At 37.4% G+C, this 19,398-nt stretch overlaps 5 protein-coding genes across 6 annotated transcripts; 1 reads left to right on the forward strand and 4 right to left on the reverse strand.

The window, feature by feature from the left end:
* Positions 1 to 374: 374 nt before the first annotated feature.
* LOC111448749 (zinc finger protein MAGPIE-like) lies at positions 375 to 1,693 on the reverse strand. Its single transcript, XM_023088474.1, has 3 exons — positions 1,506 to 1,693; positions 1,041 to 1,437; positions 375 to 937 (listed from the first exon to the last, which is right to left on the reverse strand). The coding sequence occupies exons 1-3, from the start codon at positions 1,579 to 1,581 to the stop codon at positions 454 to 456; spliced, it is 957 nt and encodes a 318-aa protein (XP_022944242.1). The 5' UTR covers positions 1,582 to 1,693; the 3' UTR covers positions 375 to 453.
* Positions 1,694 to 5,708: 4,015 nt separating this feature from the next.
* LOC111448720 (glutaredoxin-C9-like) lies at positions 5,709 to 6,326 on the reverse strand. Its single transcript, XM_023088434.1, has one exon. It carries the CDS (start codon positions 6,199 to 6,201, stop codon positions 5,764 to 5,766), a length of 438 nt encoding a protein of 145 aa, XP_022944202.1. The 5' UTR covers positions 6,202 to 6,326; the 3' UTR covers positions 5,709 to 5,763.
* A 3,948-nt stretch (positions 6,327 to 10,274) lies between these two features.
* LOC111448676 (probable O-methyltransferase 3) lies at positions 10,275 to 11,908 on the reverse strand. The gene is made up of 2 exons (XM_023088360.1): positions 11,100 to 11,908; positions 10,275 to 11,030 (listed from the first exon to the last, which is right to left on the reverse strand). Exons 1-2 carry the CDS (start codon positions 11,874 to 11,876, stop codon positions 10,728 to 10,730), a joined length of 1,080 nt encoding a protein of 359 aa, XP_022944128.1. The 5' UTR covers positions 11,877 to 11,908; the 3' UTR covers positions 10,275 to 10,727.
* Positions 11,909 to 13,425: 1,517 nt separating this feature from the next.
* LOC111448677 (probable O-methyltransferase 3) lies at positions 13,426 to 14,682 on the reverse strand. Its single transcript, XM_023088362.1, has 2 exons — positions 13,851 to 14,682; positions 13,426 to 13,780 (listed from the first exon to the last, which is right to left on the reverse strand). Exons 1-2 carry the CDS (start codon positions 14,604 to 14,606, stop codon positions 13,499 to 13,501), a joined length of 1,038 nt encoding a protein of 345 aa, XP_022944130.1. The 5' UTR covers positions 14,607 to 14,682; the 3' UTR covers positions 13,426 to 13,498.
* Positions 14,683 to 16,155: 1,473 nt separating this feature from the next.
* LOC111448675 (transcription factor VOZ1-like) lies at positions 16,156 to 19,327 on the forward strand. Of its 2 annotated transcripts, none has more exons than XM_023088358.1 (5): positions 16,156 to 16,335; positions 16,787 to 17,053; positions 17,131 to 17,280; positions 17,929 to 18,517; positions 18,692 to 19,327. In XM_023088358.1, the coding sequence occupies exons 2-5, from the start codon at positions 16,829 to 16,831 to the stop codon at positions 19,189 to 19,191; spliced, it is 1,464 nt and encodes a 487-aa protein (XP_022944126.1). In that variant the 5' UTR covers positions 16,156 to 16,335; positions 16,787 to 16,828; the 3' UTR covers positions 19,192 to 19,327. The 2 variants fall into 2 exon arrangements, with proteins under 2 accessions (XP_022944126.1, XP_022944127.1); XM_023088359.1 differs by having other exon boundaries at positions 16,156 to 16,277.
* Positions 19,328 to 19,398: the final 71 nt, after the last annotated feature.

Raw genomic sequence — 19,398 nt, forward strand, 5'->3', positions numbered from 1 at the left:
ATCGGTCAGGGGGGAGGTTTCTACACCCATTATAAAGGGTGTTTCGTTCTCATCCCCAACCGACGTAAGACATCACAATCCACCCCCATGAGGGCTTGTCCTCGTTGGCACTCGTTCCTTTCTCCAATCGATGTAGGACCCCACCAAATCCACCCCCTTCGGGGCCCAACGTCCTTACTGGCACACCGCCTCGTGTCTCCCCCCTTCGGGGAACAGCCTCCTCGCTGGCACATCGTTCAGTTTCTGGCTCTAATTCCATTACAGATCTTGTTGCCCAAAGAGAACAATATCTGCTAGCGGTGGATTTGGGCCGTTACAGAATAAATCAGAAAAGTTAAAAGCAAAGTCATGAGAACTTATATTCAAAGTGAACAATATCATACTATTACGTAGAGTCGTTATTCCTAACTAGAAAACAAATTACATATTAAAAAAAGACATGAAATTTGGCATCTAAATCCATTCCTTGATTGTTGGTGAGGAGTGGCAAAGAGTTTGGGCACCAACTCCAAGAAAATCCCTTGTCAGTCCTGCTGCTCCTGTTGCTCCACACTCTACTTCACTCTGAGTACGACGTCGTTTTGCAGTGTACATTTCATTCTCATTCCCAATAACAACAATTGGGTTTGTAGTACCAGAATTACAAAACTCACTCCCATTATTAAACAAAAACCCCTCTTCGAGTATCACCGAGTGGCCGGGGCTTGAAATTGCCCCAATTTCAGCAGCTTTTTGCAACAAAGCTGTGGCTGACATAGTCCCCATATGGGTTTGATTCACTTCCTGTAATTGGTGACTATAATAATCCCCCACTGCAGGGTTTTGGCAAACAGGGTCACAGTACATCACCCAATGTTGCGCCATGGCATTGCTTACTCTTGCAGCTTCTTCAGCCAATGCATCACAAAACGCCCTATGACTGATGAAGCTATCTCTCCTATGACACCAAATTAGCATCCAAATTCATTAAAGTTCCTAACTTTATGAAGAATTCACCAAATTAAAGTTGAAATCTTTAAGGAATTCAAAAAATTACACACCTTGAAAACAGAGTACCACAGTCACATTTGTATTCTCTAGTGCCACAAGTTTTGGAATGTGCTTTCCAATCCGATTGCACCGCATAACTCTTTGAGCATTTCTCGCACTTCCACTTCTTCTCTCCATGCTTCCTACAAAAGTGCTTCTTTATCCCCGTGAGGTCTCCTAGCGCTCTCGATGGATGGTGATGCACGCAGCTTGTTTCAGGGCAGACATACACTCTCTTCTTTGCCTCTTTGTTGCTTCGTTGCTTCAGCTTCCATGGAAGGTTATGTCCTCGCCTATGCAGCTGTAGGTTTTGGTCTCTTTGAAACCCTTTCCCACATATTTCACAAACGAACCTCTTTGTTGCCATCAGGGTCTTGGGCGACAAGGCTATGACCTCTGCTTCTGGATCTGTTGTGTCACAAGAAATTTAAGAGTTTTACACTAAAAGATTGTAACTTTTAACATTTTTTTTGAACCTGGAGTTCCGGGGAGGCTTCTTTTCTTCTTGGCAAGAGAAGGGTTGGATCCATCGGCCGCCATTTTTGAAATCATTGTAAAGCTTGGTTGGATTGTGATCTAGATCTTTCTCTCTCTAGATTGAGAAGGAATATAAGAGAGAGAGGAGATGTGGAAGAAATGATTATCCCATAATTTGATTGTCTCTTATTTTGTCAAATCCAATTCGACCCACCAACTATATATATATATATATATATGTTTTCTTACAAGTTTTTAAGGCATAGTCAGTCATGAGTCATAGTCACATGCATGATTGGCTTCAATCATCTTGAATATGAACTTTGTAACTTTCCATTGCTACAAAAGTAATTGATGTGTGTGTGTATATATATATATTGAGAGCTTACTTCATATATTTAACTATATTTGAAATCGGACTTTTTGACACGAAGCCGTATAAGGGTTTTTAAAAAAGAATTCGGATTTAAATTATTGTTAGGTGTATTGGTAGAATGTTGGAGTTACACAAGTTTTAGTCGTACTAAAAGTTTGAATTTTTTAGTGACCAAAGTAACCTACTTTTGAGGATGTGAAGCAATTGGGTTTAGTTAGAAAAGAGAACTCATTTGCCCTTGACTACGTGTCTTTTGGACCCTTCGTTCGATTGATAACTCCTGGGTTTGTAACAAAACGAGTAGATATTGTGCTCAAGTTCATTGCTAGCAAATATTGGTTTTTTGGATTTTTTCTTTTGGGCTTTTCGTCTTGATTTTTAAAATACGTCTCATAATAATGAATGTTTCGTTTTCCTCTCCAATTGATATGGGATCTCACAATCCACACTTTTTTGGGACACAGCGTCCTCACTAGCACATTGTCTGGTGACCATCCTATTTTGGTGTTCATTATCCTTGCTGACAAACCATTCGATGTCTAGCTCTGATGCTGTTTGTAGCAGCCCAAACCCACTGCTAGCAGATATTATCCTTTTAGGCTTTCCCTCAAGATTAGAGAGGTTTCCACACCTTCATAAAAAATGTTTTGTTCTTTCTCCAACTGATGTGGGATTTCACAGGATTTTCCATCTCTCGTAAACTTCTCCAAACGTCTCGATTTTATCAACCTGACTTTAACTGGTGGATCAAATGAACACCCAAAAGTGCGAGAATGAGTACAAATAACAAGGCTCTAGAGTTGGCTATGAGAGGTTGATTAGTATATATTATAAAGCTCAAAATGTAACCATATGAAGTGTTCGAAAAAGCAAAGTGGTGGACGGTGGTGCTTTATTATTTCTCAAAGGAGAAAAGAAAGGTAACAATCACTCCAATTCAAACCCCATTTTTATAATTTGGTTCCATAACTTTGTTACCAAGTGTGAGTGAAACATGTTGATTGCTGCATTACACGTGCCCATCTGTAAAGCCCTCAGCTGCTCCAATCCAACGACCAAACAGACAATAAAAGGAATAAAATCCGTCCCATAAATAAAAGTACGATAATGTTTTTGTCCATAATCCAACTAGCCCACACCCACCCACATCTCCAACCCCACTTCCCCCATTATTGGTTTAACCGAGTGAATTGCAATGGTCGACAACACCCTATGACTTGAAATGACATCAAGACATGAGGATCATATTAATTGAGAACCTAGATGACGTTGGATTCGATGTTGTACATGAGAGACCTTAACCCCAAGTAAAGGCAAAGTCAAGCCGATTGTGTCACATATGATTGAACATGCATATGCAACCGATTTGTGTAGCTGAACAAGTTTAGATTTCGCACGAGCAATATTTGGTTGGCAAAGACCGACGAAGCCACAAGCCCAGACGAAAAATGAATATGAGACTTGTATTTTCTTCGAGGCTGGTCGTGAACGTGTCAAAATCCTTATTGTCATTCTGTTGGGCTTCTCTGAAGCCCAAGTCTATTATGGATATTATTGGGCCCACCTAATTGTTTGGGCTTTTATTCCCAATTAAAATAGAGGGCACAGCATATTTACATAAATAACCTCTTTGTAGCTTCTATTTACTACAAAATAAATAAATTTTGAATAAAATAAATAAATAGGATAGCCAATGACAAATTTACCCTTCAACTTGAGAAAAATTATCACTTTAGCCAAACCTTATCTCTTTACTTGTTTGTTTATTTATTTTATTTTTTTAAATATTTTAATTCTTATAATTAATTTAAATTCCCTAATTAATACCCATCCAAATTTTTAATATTATAATACTCCATCAGTCTATTTCACCAACAAAAAAAAAATATAGAAAATATCTTCTTAAAAAATATAGAAATACCTCAGCAATTTATAAATATTATATTGAGAAAAAAATAATAATAAATTAAAATTATTTTTTACCAATTTGAGCATAGTTTAACTCATTAAAATATTATATTTTTTAGAATTAAATAATTACTCCGTTCTCCTTTTCCTTTTCCCTCTCTCCCTCTTTGTCTGTTCATATTTGGAATACACAACTTCCATGGTCGCCATCCAACACCCACCATCATGCCATGTGAGGAACAAATGCTCGCCTTTTCCATCCACCACATGAACTTCACCTTTTCGATTGTACAAAATAGACACTCAATATATGGTGGAACGAATATATGAAATAACAAGTTCGTTGTTTGTTATTAGATGAACGAATGAAAGATTAGATTTAAGCATGGTTGAATGCCCAATTGACAATATATGTAACCGTCTAAGTATATTACTAGTATATATTGTTCTCTTTGAATTTTAAAATACATTTGTTAGGGATAGATCTTCACAACCGATGTGGGATCTCACCACATGGGATGTTGGTTTTGACAACGATTGGGTTGGCATTAGCTAACGACAACAAGCGGGGACAACGACAACGTTTACTGAAAAAAAAGAACAAAAAGAAAAAGTAGATATCGTCATTAAAGAACAATTAGAATGCTAACGGCTACGTTAACATTCTTTTAAATCAACCATTCTTTTAAATCAATCATTGATCAATCAAGATCAAACATCGAATTATGCTCGTAATTAAAAAATAAAAAATGGACTAAGTTTTTACCAATCCAACTTTTTCATAATTATTTTCAATGATTTCCCCCCACAAATTTGAATGCACTTTACCAAGCTTTTTCTTCACCGCTTCCCATCTATGGATAAAATATGAAAATATTATTTGGTAGCCATTAAAAAATAATAATAATTTCATATTTTCTTTTAATACAATACAATGAATATGATTATTTCAAATTTGTTACTTTAAACAACTTTCCAAATTTTCAAAATGGATTAACTTTTAATATGCACAAGCATTGACTTAAAAAAAAAAAAAGATATTTTTAAAGATATTTTCATGAGTAAAAATTAATTAATTAATTAAAATGTTCTCTTTAAAATGATTTAATTTTTAAACGTACCCTTTTAAAAAAATTATATTTTGTTTTAAAAAAATTCAGCTTTGGAAAGTGTTTTAAAAAACATTTTTGACCTTTTAAAAAATCCATTAATACTCTTTTTAAGTTTTTTTTAAAAAACTTCAAAACATCTTTAAATTATTTTTAAAACTTGGAAAGTATCTTTAATTTTTCTTAAAACGTTTAAAAGTATTCTTTTGGTTAATATATAAACGTAATTGTATTACATTTAAATTTTGTTGACTATGCGCTCGAGGCTCACAATACATTTGTTCGACATTTGAGGATTCTATTGACATGACTAAGTTTTTAGGGCATCACTCTAATACCTACAGAATGGTATGATATTGTCCCGAGCATTAATTCTTATGGCTTTAGTTTGAGCTTTCCCAAAAGGACTCATACCAATGGAGATACTATACTATTCTTTGATTATAAACTCATGATCCTTTCCTCCTTAGATTAGCATATGTGGTACTTTCATAGTATCGCCCATCCAAAGTTTTGGGAAAGCCCAAAGAGAAATTATGCTCAAAGTGAACAATATCATAGGAGAGTCAGCTTTCATCTAACACATGAAAGTGATAACCATACTTTTTAAACAAAATAGTACTGATTTCTATTAAAAACTTTTTTTCTTGAAAGAGTATTATTGATTTTCTTTTTTAAAAAAGTTTAGATTTTTTTTTTCAGATAAAGTATGAAATTTTGGGATTTTTTTTTTAATTAATTTAGAAAAAAAAAGGATTGCTCTCATTCTGGAACAAGTTAAGAGATGGCAGAATCAAAGAAAAATTATGGGGAGGAAAATGAAGATGTCTGTGATTAAAAGAAAAAGGAAATAAAAATAAAAATTCAAAGCCACAAAGCGCCGGCTTGTTTCAAAATGGGAACCAATTCCCCAGAAATATGAGTGGCCATGACTCTATCCAAACCCCCAAACAGGGTGCCCCCAATAAACACCGCCGGCAACTGTATCTCGGCGTTGGGAGATTTGGCGAAGGCCTCCAATTCCTTCAGGACGCCGGATTCTTGTTCTTCCTCCACCTCGTACACCGCCGGATTAGCACCCAACCCCAGAAGAAGCCGCTTCACCACATGGCTCATACAGCACCCTCTTCTAGCAAACACTATCGCCGCATTCTCCGCCACCGACGCAATCACATCGCTTCTCGATCCCCCACCTTCCGCTGTCGCAGACGCTGATCCGCCCCCCCATGTTGATCTCATTGATAATGTGCCCTGTTTTGTGTCAATTGATTGCCATGACCGGTAAGGAATTGCTTGGTGCATGGTTGCCAGAGATAGAGAGGTGAGAAATTGGTATGGAATCTTTTTGTTTTTCTTCCTTGTTTGGTTTGTGTTGGATATATGGCGTTGGAAAGTGGTGGGATATTTAAAAGAAGAGGAAATTAAGGAAGGAGGTGTTGAAGCGTCAACGGCTGTTAGGCAAGGATGGAAGGCTACGCGGTGGCTGACGACTGTGGGCTCCCCCTGACGTTCCCTATGCCTCATTTTCTCTCCTCTCCTTGCTTATATGTATGTCTGACGTCCTCCTTTACGTCTACTTTTTTTTTTTTAATCAATTTCTCCTTTTTTGGCATCTTACTTAAAACTTATCACTTATCTATCTCCAGTCGCATTGTTTTTTTTTTCCTCTTCTCTAATCAATATCAGATCTCACAAGCCACTCATGTGGGGTTTATTAGACGAACACGACTCTCCATAATGCTATGATATTATCTACTTTGAGTATAAACTCTCATGGCTCTGCTTTGGACTTCCCCAAAAGGCCTCCATTGGTATGTGGGGTTTGTTAGACGAACATGACTCTCCACAATGGTATGATATTGTCTACTTTGAGCATAAGCTCCCATGACTTTGCTTTGGGCTTCCCCAAAAGACCTTCATTGACATGTGGGGTCTGTTAGACGAACACGACTCTCCACAATGGTATGATATTGTCTACTTTGAGCATAAGCTCCCATGGCTTTGCTTTGGGCTTCCCCAAAAGACCTCCATTGGCATGTGGGGTCTGTTAGACGAACACGACTCTCCACAATGGTATGATATTGTTCACTTTAAGCATAAGCTCTCGTGGCTTTGCTTTGAGCTTCTCCAAGAGGTCTCATGGCAATGGAAAGTATATTATTTGATTATAAACCTATGATCATTTCCTAAATTAACGGATGTGTGACACTTTCATCAACAATCTATATGGGGTCTAACGTTCTTGTGCTGTTCATTTTGGTCAATTACTTATTGTATGAGTCTTACAATTTTAAAATGTATCTATTAAGGGAGAGATGAGATGGTGGTTAGAGCGGTCGTATTGGAGTTCCGGTGGGCAGAGAAACATGAGGCAGCCACCCAAAATTTTGTCAGCCGTGTCAAAAGGATAACGGTATACGTGTTGAGTTAGGACGTCAATATGACGGCACCCTCTACCCCACTCTTCTTCGACCTCCATTTATTCACATTTTTTAATTGGTTTTATTTATTAAAGTCGGCCACATCGCCATCCCCATCGGCGTCTCCGTCACCGTACGCGCCACCGGCTTGAATCCCAAGTTTCAGTGGAAAGTTGATTTTGGATTGCGTCGCCGCTCACCCTCTCACATCCTTAATTCCCTTCCACCCCTCATTTTTTGCCACGCCTCTAACCATTTTCTCGACCTCTTAACCCCTTAACCCCTAGCGGAACTTATTCCACGGAGTGGGATGTGTCAGAATTTAGTACAACTAATTACTAGTTTAAATTAGTTAATATTTTCATTCCAATATTAGTCTATAACTTTGTACCTTATCTAAACATTATGAATATAAATTATGATTGAACCTTCGATCCCAATTTTATTTCTCGTTCACTGTAATAATATTTTCAGATCTATTCACACTTTTTAGTGGTAAATATGTGTCAAAGCCTAAATATTGTGTCAGGATGGAGAAGCCTACTAGTGTCTCATTACAGTGAATTTTTTTTTTTTTTTTGAGATCGAGGAATATTCGAGCTAGTAATTTGGTAAGATTGACCTTACCACAGTTATTCTTTAGTTGAAAATATATTTATATTAAATAATAGGACAAGAATGGAGAATATAATACCATCTTGTTCCATTTATCTAAACATGAAAAATATTCTCTATTTGCGTGTAAATAGAGAATCTCGTCTCTATTTGGAGGTTCGAGATACTCGTAGGTAAAATAAACATTTCTAACCTTTTACTTACTATTTCACTCAACCTCGTATTAGCTAAATTATAATTAATTGAATTGATTAATACAATTTGTCCAATAATATTAAGTTATTTTGACACCTGGACACAAGGAAATGTATGATTAAGGGGTGAGGGGGGAAAAGGTCATAGCCACGTTGCTTCCACCGTCCACGTCCACTTTCGAATTATTCAAATGAGGAACATGGTTTTTAAAATAAGAGGTTGAAGAAGGGACCACGAGACGGAGATTAGTTAGTTTAATGGAAATGAGGAAAACGAATGTGTATTATTATTATTATTATTTTTTATTTTTAATTTTATTCAAATTTAATTTACACGCACAAAATCAACACGGTATGAATATTTAAATTGCTAATTTAATTCTAAAAAATCCGCCGCTCATGGAACAGTGACTGCTGACTCATTTTCCTTTCTTCTCCCACTTTCTCTCCCATCATGTTTTGTTCAATATGACGTGTCATCCCACTCTGATGACGTGTCCTTCTTTGTCTTTTTTCTCCTTCCCTTCATATATGCTCCTTGAGCTAATCACACGTCTTATTCCGATGCTTGACTCGGCCAATTCATACAAAATTAATTAAAAATAGCATTTTTTTAATTTTAAAATTAAATAAATGACTTAAATTAATATCATATATACATATATATATATATATATATATATATATATATATATATATATATTTAGTTGAATTGGGTGGATTTATTTAGTTGCACTTTCATGAAAGCTTCAATAATATCATAATTTTAAATAGAGAAAAAGTAAAACCATTTAGGTCAAGGAATTAATTATGTAATGTCTTAGGAAATTTCCTTAACCAATGGTGATTTCTTTTTTTAATTGCAAAAAATACATATTTTATTAACATCTTTCACCAAAAAAAAAAAAAAAAGACTGGACCGTCCGTTGAACTACACGTGTCATCTACTAGTTGGCCCAATTTTTCGGACCGGCACTTCTGGAAACAAGATAGGTACTTTATTTATTTTTATGTTTTTTTTTAATTAATTCAAATTAAAAGATATATATATATTAGAAGCATCAAATTTACTAATCTTTTCGCTTCAACTTTTCAATTTAATTCTTAATATTTTAAAAGTTTTAGTTTTGTTTGATATTTGATGAATTTAAAGAAAAGAAAAAACCTTTCTTCTCTAAGCAAACCATCAAACAATTTTACACTATTACGACTCTCCACAATTTTATGATATTATCCACCTTTGAGCGTAAGCTCTCATAACTTTACTTTGGACTTTCTTAAAAGGCCTCGTACGAATGGAGATAGTATTCTTTACTTATAAACTCATGATCTTACACTAGAGTAACGAAGGTGGGACTCACACTCAATAATCTTCAACAATCCTCCCATCGAACAAAGTACACTATAAGCCTTTCCTAAGACTTATGGAGCTCTCGAATAGCCTCCCCTTAGTCGAGGCTCGACTCCTCTCTCTGTTGTGCTTAAAATTTTTTGGAATGAAAATATTGGTTGTGATGTCTCACATTGGTTGGGGAGGAGAACAAACCACCATTTATAAGGACGTGGAAACCTTCCCCTAGCAGACGCGTTTTAAAGCCTTGAGGGAAAGCTCGAAAAGAAAAGCCCAAAGAGGACAATATCTGCTAGCGGTGGATCTGGGACGTTACATTAGTAGAGTAAATGAGTATTTACGGGAGAGACTAGATAATTTATTCATAAAATATCTAATCATTTATTTCTAAAATACCTAACTGTATTTCTTAAAATTCTTATATAACAGGCCAAGCCCACCGTTTGCAAATATAGGTCGGTAATTATCCAATCCCTTAATTCCTCTGTGGCTGAGACAACAATGCCTTGGGATTAAAAAGGCCAGAGTTTTAAAGGTAGTGGTCATGTGGGCTGGGTGCCACAATCGCACTTTTAATAGCAGTGGACTTGCGATTGTGCGGCACTCACTTTCCAACGACAAGTGAGCTAAGCCAATTCGTTCTTGCGTCGCCTACGGCCAAGCGATGTATGCTCGAGCCTCTGGCCTCAGTTTTAAGAGAAGGTTTTAAAAAGCAAGGGCAGAGAGAGATTTTTGAATGAGAGATTTTTGAAACAGACGTTATATAAGCAAGCAAGAGAGAAATAACAACGGCTCACAATATATAACCTTGGGCAGGGAGAGGTTGACAACTAGTCGTATCTCCCTAAATTACATTACGAGGCATTTCATGTCTAACAGGCCTAGACATAATATTTCTGAAACGTCATACCTCCTGCAAATACAAAAGTAAAACACCAGAATATGAAAAGACATAAAGGGTTGGACTTGTCATGGACATGCGATCATGGACAACACGCCTTAGACAAGCATAACCGTGACACTGGGCATGCATGGAGCTAGCCTTTGGTTGGAGCGGGGAGATTGGGCAAGCGACGACACAAAATGCATCTCTTAAGCCATCCTCAATACACAGCCCAACAAAAATTGGGCCATTTTACAACACTTTTCCAACCCACATAATATACAAACTTTATTATACATTGTTTCACCACACGCACACCGTAAGTTTCACCCATAACCAAACTTAAGCAGCAAAGGCACTTTCAATTAAGGGTACACTTCAATAAGGGACCTTAAACCCAGTTTACAAATTATGGTGTAATCACTGAAACCTGCTTCCATAAACAGATACTTCCATTCTTTCTCATTTCTCTCCTTGCCGTTTAGATTGACCATCATCAATACATCGAAGAACAGTTGAGTTTCAGTGGACTCCCTGTCTTCTACTTCGTTGTCCAACACCATGTCTATGATGATCAACTTTCCCCCTTCGCCTCTGCTTGGAATTGCATCTTTACACTTCTTCAATATCTTAATGCTTTGTTCATCATCCCAATTGTGTAACACCCACTGATTATCAAAATCCATTAATAATTTAGTGTTAAAAACGTATCTAATTTGTTAATATAAGAACATTACCTTGAGCATAACAGCATTTGCGGGAGGGATTTTTGATTCAAGCATGTCTCCTCCAATAAAGCTCAAGTTTCTTACATTTGGTTGTAGGTTGGAAACCACTTGTGGGAGATCAAATACAGAGCAAGTGATGTGCGGGAAGGCCTCTGCAATAGCGTTGGCCATAACGCCTGTGCCACCACCAACATCAACCAATGACTTCAACCCTTCAAACACACCGCTACACTTCTCAATCACTATTTTACCAATCAATTCAGAATCACAAACCATTATCTGTTGAAACAAATTGCCAAAATTTGGTTCCTGAGCAGCATACTCCCATATGGACTTCCCGTTTGCCATTTCAAAGGAATTGGAGTTATGGCCTTGGTCTGAGCTACAGAGCCAACTGCTCAAAGCTCCCAAAGAAGCAATTGTAGCTTTATCCAAAGCAATACACAAGAAGGGTATCATTTGGAAAGTGGTGTAGGTGTGTGTGTGGCGGAGGAGAAGGCGAGAGGATGGCGTGAGGCTGTATCTCACGTCTTCTTGCTCGTCCGCATCAAAGAAGCCAGAATGAACGAGGGGGCGCATGAGGCGGCCAAGGTATTGAGCCTTTGAAGGTTGAATATGGAGCGCCGCCACTAAATCCGAGAGGCTCATGGGTTGGGCGTGGGTATGGATAACATCCGGTATGCCCAATTCAACAGCACATTTAAGAGCCATGGAGTTCGTAAGTTTCAAAGCATGGTTCCAAACATGAGCTTGGGATTGAAGCAGCTCATCCACCTTCTCTTCCATCTAGATTTTGTTAGGGATCAGATCTGAAATCAGGCAACCTCCGGAAGCTGTATTTATGATATTAATTTCCTCACAACTTGCAGATTCCATCGTCATCCGATGTGATTTCATATTTAAACTCCTATCCACTGCCCTGATCTCTCCCTTCCACAATCATAAATGACTAGGGCCTTCCCAAGAAAAGAAAGTACCTTTCTACCCTAAATGTTATTAAAATTTGGTTCATTCTTAAAGAGGAATGGTTATCAAATTAGGCGAGTATTGCTTAAATAAGCGAACTCTCATACACCGTTCTAATCTCTCTTCAACGACAAAACTTTTAGATTCTAAGAGTGGTACTTGTCGGAACCGCTTGGAATAAGTATGCATGTTGTCAAACTAATAAATCCTAGTTAGCTGGACCTAACATATTAAAATATAAGCTATAGAAAAGAACTAGATAAGAAAAACAATGGTAACTAGAATCGATTGACTATGAATTTGCTTTAGAATGAGATTGAGATATTGTATGCATGATACAGGAAGAATGGAAGTTTGCAAAATCTGCGCTCTGGGTAAAGATGGACGTTATGTTCTCATCGAGCTTATTTGTTAATATTGCATGAGTTGTTGCATGTTAACTTAAGTGCATGATTGCTTGTGTTGTCTTTCTTGTTGAGCATAGGAAGAAACGACGAGCCTAGACTAGGGCACTTGAGACTAAGTAGACTAAACAAAGACCTAGAATGAGATACCTCTAGAATACTATGCATTCAGGCCCACGAAGGGATGAATAGCGGAGCCAAACCATATTCAAGACCACGACGGGTTTGAGAGACCTTGCATGAGAATTCTATAGATGAATGAATCCAAGTCTAAGACACAGGATCCGCCCTAGAAAGACCTAGTAAGACACTACGGTAACTATAGACAACCGAGGTAGCTAGCCGGACATGAGTAGTGTGGATAGTGTTACAAGAACCTCCACTTCGCTTTCTGCTCCGATATCGTACTGTCGAGACAGTACTCCGATACTGAGATCATTGAGCCAGGTAGAGTCGGACAAGGCAGTATGATTTGTGCCCTGACCTAGTGGTGATAACTAAGTGGTCTTCTGAATAGGACCCCTAAGCTGTAGAAACCCATCCCTGAGTGGGGGAGCGTGGGATCACGTAGGATGATCTAGTAGCTGACCAGCACACAAGAGATCACAACCCCTCGATTTTAGTGGTAGTATGGTCTCGTGGGATGGTTGTCAGCTAACCCCCACGGATGATGTTCAAAGAACGATACTAATTTAGATCCAGCCATATTGTTCCTTCAGTTTTACTCGTGAGGTCGCGCCTCATTCCAAGACACTAATCATCCAGTGCATAAGATAGAAAAGCCACCTGAGTTGTAGAAAAGAGAGTTGCAGCTTAGTCCACACTCTCTAGAACCCGAGACAAAGTCATAGATAGCTAGTAAGATAAGAATGCGAAAAGAGTATATAAGTAATAGCTATTAATAATATAACAACTTTATTATGGTTTGTTTCTGGTTTCCTGAAACCAACACCACAAGTTCTACGAACCCACAACAAGAAGAAGCATAATTAAGCAGCAAATAACAACACTTTTGAGTTAAGGGTACAGCTCAAGAAGTTACCTTAAACCCAACTTAGAAACTATGGTGTAATCACTGAAACCTGCTTCCATAAACAGATTCTTCCATTCTCTCTCGTTTCTCTCCTTGCCGTTTAGATTGGCCATCATCAAAACATCAAAGAACAGTTGAGTTTCAGTGGACTCCCTGTCTTCTACTTCGTTGTCCAACACCATGTCTATGATGATCAATTTTCCACCTTCTGCTCTGCTTGGAATTGCATCTTTACACTTCTTCAATATCTTAATGCTTTGTTCATCATCCCAATTGTGTAATATCCACTGTTTATCAAAAACCCATTAATAATTTAGTGTTAAAAACATATCTAATTTCTTAATCTAAGAACATTACCTTGAGCATAACAGCATTTGCGGGAGGGATTTTTGATTCAAGCATGTCTCCTCCAATAAAGCTCAAGTTTTTTGCAGTTGGTTGCTGGTTGGAAACCACTTGTGGGAGATCAAATACAGAGCAAGTGATGTGCGGGAAGGCCTCTGCAATAGCGTTGGCCATAACGCCTGTGCCACCACCAACATCAACCAATGACTTCAACCCTTCAAACACTCTGCTACACTTCTCCGTCACAATTTTACCAATAAATTCAGAATCGCAAACCATTGCCTGATGAAACAAATTGCCAAAACTTGGTTCCTGAGCAGAGTAGTCCCACATGGGCTTCCCGTTTGCCATTTCAAAGGAACTGGAGTTATGGTCTTGATCTGAGCTACAAAGCCAACCGCTCAAAGCTCCCATAGAAGCAATTGTAGCTTTATCCAAACTAAGAAACAAGAAGGGTATGATTTGGAAAGTGGTGCGAGTGTGTGTGTGGGTGTGGCGGAGGAGACGGCGAGAGGACGGCGTGAGGCTGTATTTCACGTCCTCTTGCTCGTTGGCATCAAAGAAGCCAGAATGGACGAGGAGGCGCATGAGGCGGCCAAGGTGTTGAGCCTTTGAAGGTTGAATGCTCATGGGTTGGGCGTGGGTATGGATAACATCCGGTATGCCCAATTCAACAGCACATCTAAGAGACATGGAGTCGAAAAATTTCAAAGCATGGTTCCAAACATGAGCTTGGGATTGAAGCAGCTCATCCACCTTCTCTTCCATCTAGATTTTGTTAATGATGTGTGGTAAAGCTCAGATCTGAGATCAAGCAACCTCCACAAAGCTGTATTTAAATATATAATTTTGTCCCAAAGCTTTCCATGAGAAATTTATAGCACAATTGGACCATTTTAGCTAAAATAGTTACTATCCTCCCAACTTCCTTTTTAAAATCATAATTCCCGAGTTTGAATTATAAATATTAATACTTGAAACCAAAATATTAATTATAGGTAAGACTAGCTTCTTGAAAATAACAAGTTAGATATGTTTATTAGTTTCAAGTTTCTGCCAACTAGTTGGTATCCTTCGTTTTCTTTCGTTATGTCTCACAAATAAGATATCTTTATTGGTCCTCGAATACTGCCAACTAGTTGGTATATTCTTTTTGGATGCTGATTCAATTGCATGTAACATGATAGTTTCTATTATACAAATAACATAATTAGTATGCTAAAGTTAAGTTATGAGCTTGTTCCTTTGCGTTTAGATTTGTATACTAGAGTTATTCAAGTAGTCTTGATTAAACTAGTGATTTAAATCACGAGTTTATAAACAAGTTTTCTTTACTCGTGTATTGAACCTTGGATATATAATAGTTACAAATCGAATCTCCTTAGAGAGCAGTTTTTTTGTTTGTCTCATGATAGCTTACCTAATTCTATTACGAAACTTTCGTTATTGGGTTAGCCATACAGTTCACATGTTTCTAATGATTCACATGACATCATCAAATCAAATGATACAAGTCGTGGATAAAAATCTACAACGCACTAGAACGCACTTGTTGACGATCCTTTACTCCTACAACAACTAGGATTCTTCGAACAATGTGATATCTCATATTGTAATAGCGAACGTAATTCGTTTTAAAATTTTATATTAGATTGATTCTTTACTTAAAAAAATTATCTACCCCTCGGTTATAATAATTCTTTGTAACTTGAGATATGCATATGTATGAGGTTTTTCATGTGGATTATTCAAAAGATCAATGGTGCCTGTGGAGGGTATTTTAGTCATTTGCATTTTAAAGAGAATCTGAGTTGAACAATAAAAAAAATTAAGTGAACATTAATTCATTTCTCAAATTTGTTTTTTTAATTCCTACACCTAAAAGTAAATAATTAATTAATAATTCCTTGAACTATTGCCTCCAATTAATACGATGAATTTAGTTTTATCCAAGTTAAATCATGAGTTATATATATTTATTTATTTATTTTATTTGAGTTGATTTGAATTTTAAAAAAATAAAAAATTATTTATGGACTTACATATTTTTTTTATTGTACTTGACCAACCAAAAAGAAAATAATTATAATTCAACTCAATCCAATCGTATTATATCTTTAAAAAGGATTAGAAATACCAACGTATAACAGATATTAATGTTATTATCCGTAAATATTTGACGAGTTTTTAAATAATTAAAAAAATATAAAATTATCAGATTAGTGAAAAAAAACCCAACCGAATCGGTGTAGCTATGAAGAAACGAGATGCTTTGGAAAATAGTTTGGAATAAAAAAAAAAAAAAAGGCTTAGAAATGGAAGTAAATTGTGAGTCCTCAATTTTGTCAACCTGGAATTTCAGAGAATTGGTCTGACCTAAAAGATCTGAACTAAGGAGCGAAGAGAGATTGATTGCTTCTGTAATGAAAGACTAATCCGGTAATCTTCCTCCTCGAAGCTTTACCCTGATTTTCGACCCCAAATATCTGCTTGGCGGGTAATAATTCTGTATCTATTGCTGTGTTTTTTTTTTTTTTTTTTCGATTTTTGATACTTAAATTGGGGCTGATTTGTTCGTCCGCTTACTGGATTTTGAGGTTGAATGTTTGATAGTTATTCGATGGCTCAGAGAGATCGTGACGAATTAGAAAATTGTAGAAAAATATGTTCATGATTTTAGTCGGAAAATTTAAATAGAGACCTAGGTAAGGAGAAATTAGCTTCGGGAGACATTGTGATCATTTTATGGTTCGTACATTGATTATAATTTACTTGTTTCTAATTCAATCACACATTTTCTGAACTGCGAGTGAGAGGGAGTGGAAGAACATGCAACGGCGACCTTAAAAATGAATTCGTTTCGGAGGCTCAAATGATTTTTTCTTTTTCTGGGTACATTCTGTTTGGCAATCTGAACGGACTTTCTTTTATGATTTCTTTTTCTTCAGTTGCTGCTAAGATAATCTTGGTGGTGGAAAAGAGCGGAATCGATGCCGAAGGGTTTGAAGAGTAAATGTCATTCTACGTCTCATCAGCTTTTGAAGGAAAAAGCAAAGAACCGTGTTAATGATCTTCAAGGGATATTCACTAATCTTCAAAATGCACGAAAGGAGAGTCGTACTACTGATATTGCTGTCTTGGAGGAGCAAGTCCATCAAATGCTTAGGGAGTGGAATGCTGAGCTTAATGAACCCTCACCTTCCTCTTCATTTGTTGTAAGTTCATCAATTAGACTGAGTACTCAAAGTTTCCATTACTTTTGTAATTTAAATGCTTCTATACATTCAATTAGGAGGGTAGTCTTGGATCGTTCTCGCAAGAACTAGCCCGTCTTCTTGAGCATTGTGATGAGCAAGATGATGCAACTAGTACAATGGCTGAACCAAAGACTGAGCCTGAACTACATTGCGTTCTTGCCAGCAAACCGTCAAATTTTGTTCAGGTAGGCCTTTTTTTCATTTTCTTTTCCGATGAACTTCATGTTTCAGTGGCTGAATCATGTATTTTCTGGATAAATTCTCTGCTGCAACCAATCTAATCCAGCTTATGATGCTCTCTACTCTAAAATGTTGTTCCACTTCAAAGTAATACATCGAATATATTTCTTAAATTGTTTCAACTTTTAATACTCTACATGCTTGTGGGATCCATGTCTATAAACCCAAGTTTTTCAAGATTTGGCCTTTTTATTGGCTTAGTTGTTTTTCACTTTTTAATTTTTGATAGAAGTATCTGTTCAACAATATTCGTTGTGAGATTTGAGGCTTATCAATGCAACCTGATTTGTTTTCTCTCCTTTTCAGTCATTATGGTGTAGTTTAATAATTTTGTTGTTTGTGCCTTTGCTTTGTAAAGAAATGTGACTACGGCCTGTTATTAATTGATTCAATCTTAAGGTTTATGGTTCTAAAATGATAAAAAGGAGGAAATTTTGACGTATATTTCTGAAAAGTTTGCACTTATTACTAATTTATTAGTACATATATGTCTGTCAATTGAGTCTGAGCATTTGGTTTTCTGCCATCCCTATAATGCATAATATATTTTGTATTCTAATAGATGCTAACTAGCTGAACTAATGCTGCCCCAGGATAGTTTTGGTTTTCCGGAGCTCCAACAGTATAGTTTTCTAGGATTTGAAGAGTGCCAAGTCTCTTCTCCAGTTCTACAGAATTATTCATTTTACAAATCTGACATGGCTACTCAGCCTAATTGTCAAAGTTTCGAAGTAGATAAAAACTTTGAGCAGAACACGATAGTCAGTAAGGATGATGTGTCTACTTTGGATTGCCATGCATTGAATTCACATCAAGAATTCGACTATGGGGTTCTTGTTGGGCCATATGATGCGGGAGACTTTAGTCAGGACACAAAGTCCGGTATTCTCCCAACTATCTCACCCGCACCGTCTGCTTTTATGGGCCCGATATGTGCTCTCTGGGATTGTTTCAGACCTGCTCAAGGATCCAAATGGTGCCTGGACTATTGCAGTAGTTGTCATTCTGTTCTTGCAATGAATGAAGGCCTTCCAGGAATGACTCCAATATTGCGCCCTGGAGGCATTGGCTTAAAGGATGGTCCATTGTTTGCTGCTCTTCGTGCAAAGACACGGACCAAAGAAGTTGGAATACCTATATGTGATGGTGCTGCAACAAGGAAATCCCCATGGAATGCTCCTGGTAAAGCTTTTATGTTGCTTTGTAACTTTTTCTGTTTTTCTGTTTTCCTGGTTCTATTTCATTTGTTGTTTTATTTCTTGTTATTACCCATTGCATTTGTATGATATCTTTATTCGGTCCAAGTGAGTTGGATCAATTGGTGTGTGTTTATAGTGGTTCTTTACATTCTTGCAGAGCTTTTTGATATTTCGTTTCTTGAGGGGGAGACAATCAGGGAATGGCTCTACTTCGACAAGCCTAGACGGGCCTTTGAGAGTGGCAATCGAAAGCAAAGGTCATTGCCAGATTATAATGGGCGTGGTTGGCATGAATCAAGGAAGCAGGTGATGAAGGAGTTCGGTGGTCAGAAGAAGTCTTATTACATGGATCCACAGCCATCAAGCTCTCTTGAATGGCATTTGTACGAATACGATATCACAGATTATGATTCATTCGCATTATATAGGCTGGAACTCAAGCATGCTGATGCAAAGAAGAGTCCAAAGGGAAAACTGACAGCTGATCCTCTGGCTGATCTGCAGAAGAAGATGGGAAGGCTTACTGCAGAGGGGCCTGTTGAGCTTGGACAACTTATTAAAGCTAAGAGTACGAGTACGACAATGGCGAATAATAAGGCTGATAATGTAAGTATCAATCTTTCTCCACATAATCAGAATATGTCTAACACTAACTGATCAACCGACCGATTCTTATAATGGCACATATTGGAGTCTTGCCTGCTGCTGTATTTTTGTGGCAGGGTTACAGTCAGTTTCAGTTTAATGTCTCTGCTCTATGTTAATATATACTCTTGGGTATGTTGTCTGGTGATCTGTGGCATATTTGACCCCCCCCCCCCCCCCCCCCCCCCCCCCCCCCCCCCCCCCCCCCCCCCCCCCCCC

The sequence above is a fragment of the Cucurbita moschata genome, unplaced genomic scaffold, assembly GCF_002738365.1.
Source record: "Cucurbita moschata cultivar Rifu unplaced genomic scaffold, Cmos_1.0 Cmo_Scf00010, whole genome shotgun sequence".
Taxonomy (NCBI): Eukaryota; Viridiplantae; Streptophyta; class Magnoliopsida; order Cucurbitales; family Cucurbitaceae; genus Cucurbita; species Cucurbita moschata.

What these genes read in the sequence shown, in the direction of transcription:
- LOC111448675 (XM_023088358.1), top strand. Translation starts at nt 16,829, where the DNA reads ATGCCGAAGGGTTTGAAGAGTAAATGTCATTCTACGTCTCATCAGCTT. An exon ending in AACCGTCAAATTTTGTTCAG is followed by an intron (nt 17,281 to 17,928) that starts GTAGGCCTTTTT and finishes ATGCTGCCCCAG; the next exon opens with GATAGTTTTGGTTTTCCGGA. An exon ending in ATCCCCATGGAATGCTCCTG is followed by an intron (nt 18,518 to 18,691) that starts GTAAAGCTTTTA and finishes ACATTCTTGCAG; the next exon opens with AGCTTTTTGATATTTCGTTT.
- LOC111448749 (XM_023088474.1), bottom strand. Translation starts at nt 1,581, where the DNA reads ATGATTTCAAAAATGGCGGCCGATGGATCCAACCCTTCTCTTGCCAAG. An exon ending in AAGCCTCCCCGGAACTCCAG is followed by an intron (nt 1,438 to 1,505) that starts GTTCAAAAAAAA and finishes GTGACACAACAG; the next exon opens with ATCCAGAAGCAGAGGTCATA. An exon ending in TGTGGTACTCTGTTTTCAAG is followed by an intron (nt 938 to 1,040) that starts GTGTGTAATTTT and finishes TTGGTGTCATAG; the next exon opens with GAGAGATAGCTTCATCAGTC.
- LOC111448676 (XM_023088360.1), bottom strand. Translation starts at nt 11,876, where the DNA reads ATGGAAGAGAAGGTGGATGAGCTGCTTCAATCCCAAGCTCATGTTTGG. An exon ending in CAAATGCTGTTATGCTCAAG is followed by an intron (nt 11,031 to 11,099) that starts GTAATGTTCTTA and finishes TTTGATAATCAG; the next exon opens with TGGGTGTTACACAATTGGGA.
- LOC111448720 (XM_023088434.1), bottom strand. Translation starts at nt 6,201, where the DNA reads ATGCACCAAGCAATTCCTTACCGGTCATGGCAATCAATTGACACAAAA.
- LOC111448677 (XM_023088362.1), bottom strand. Translation starts at nt 14,606, where the DNA reads ATGGAAGAGAAGGTGGATGAGCTGCTTCAATCCCAAGCTCATGTTTGG. An exon ending in CAAATGCTGTTATGCTCAAG is followed by an intron (nt 13,781 to 13,850) that starts GTAATGTTCTTA and finishes TTTGATAAACAG; the next exon opens with TGGATATTACACAATTGGGA.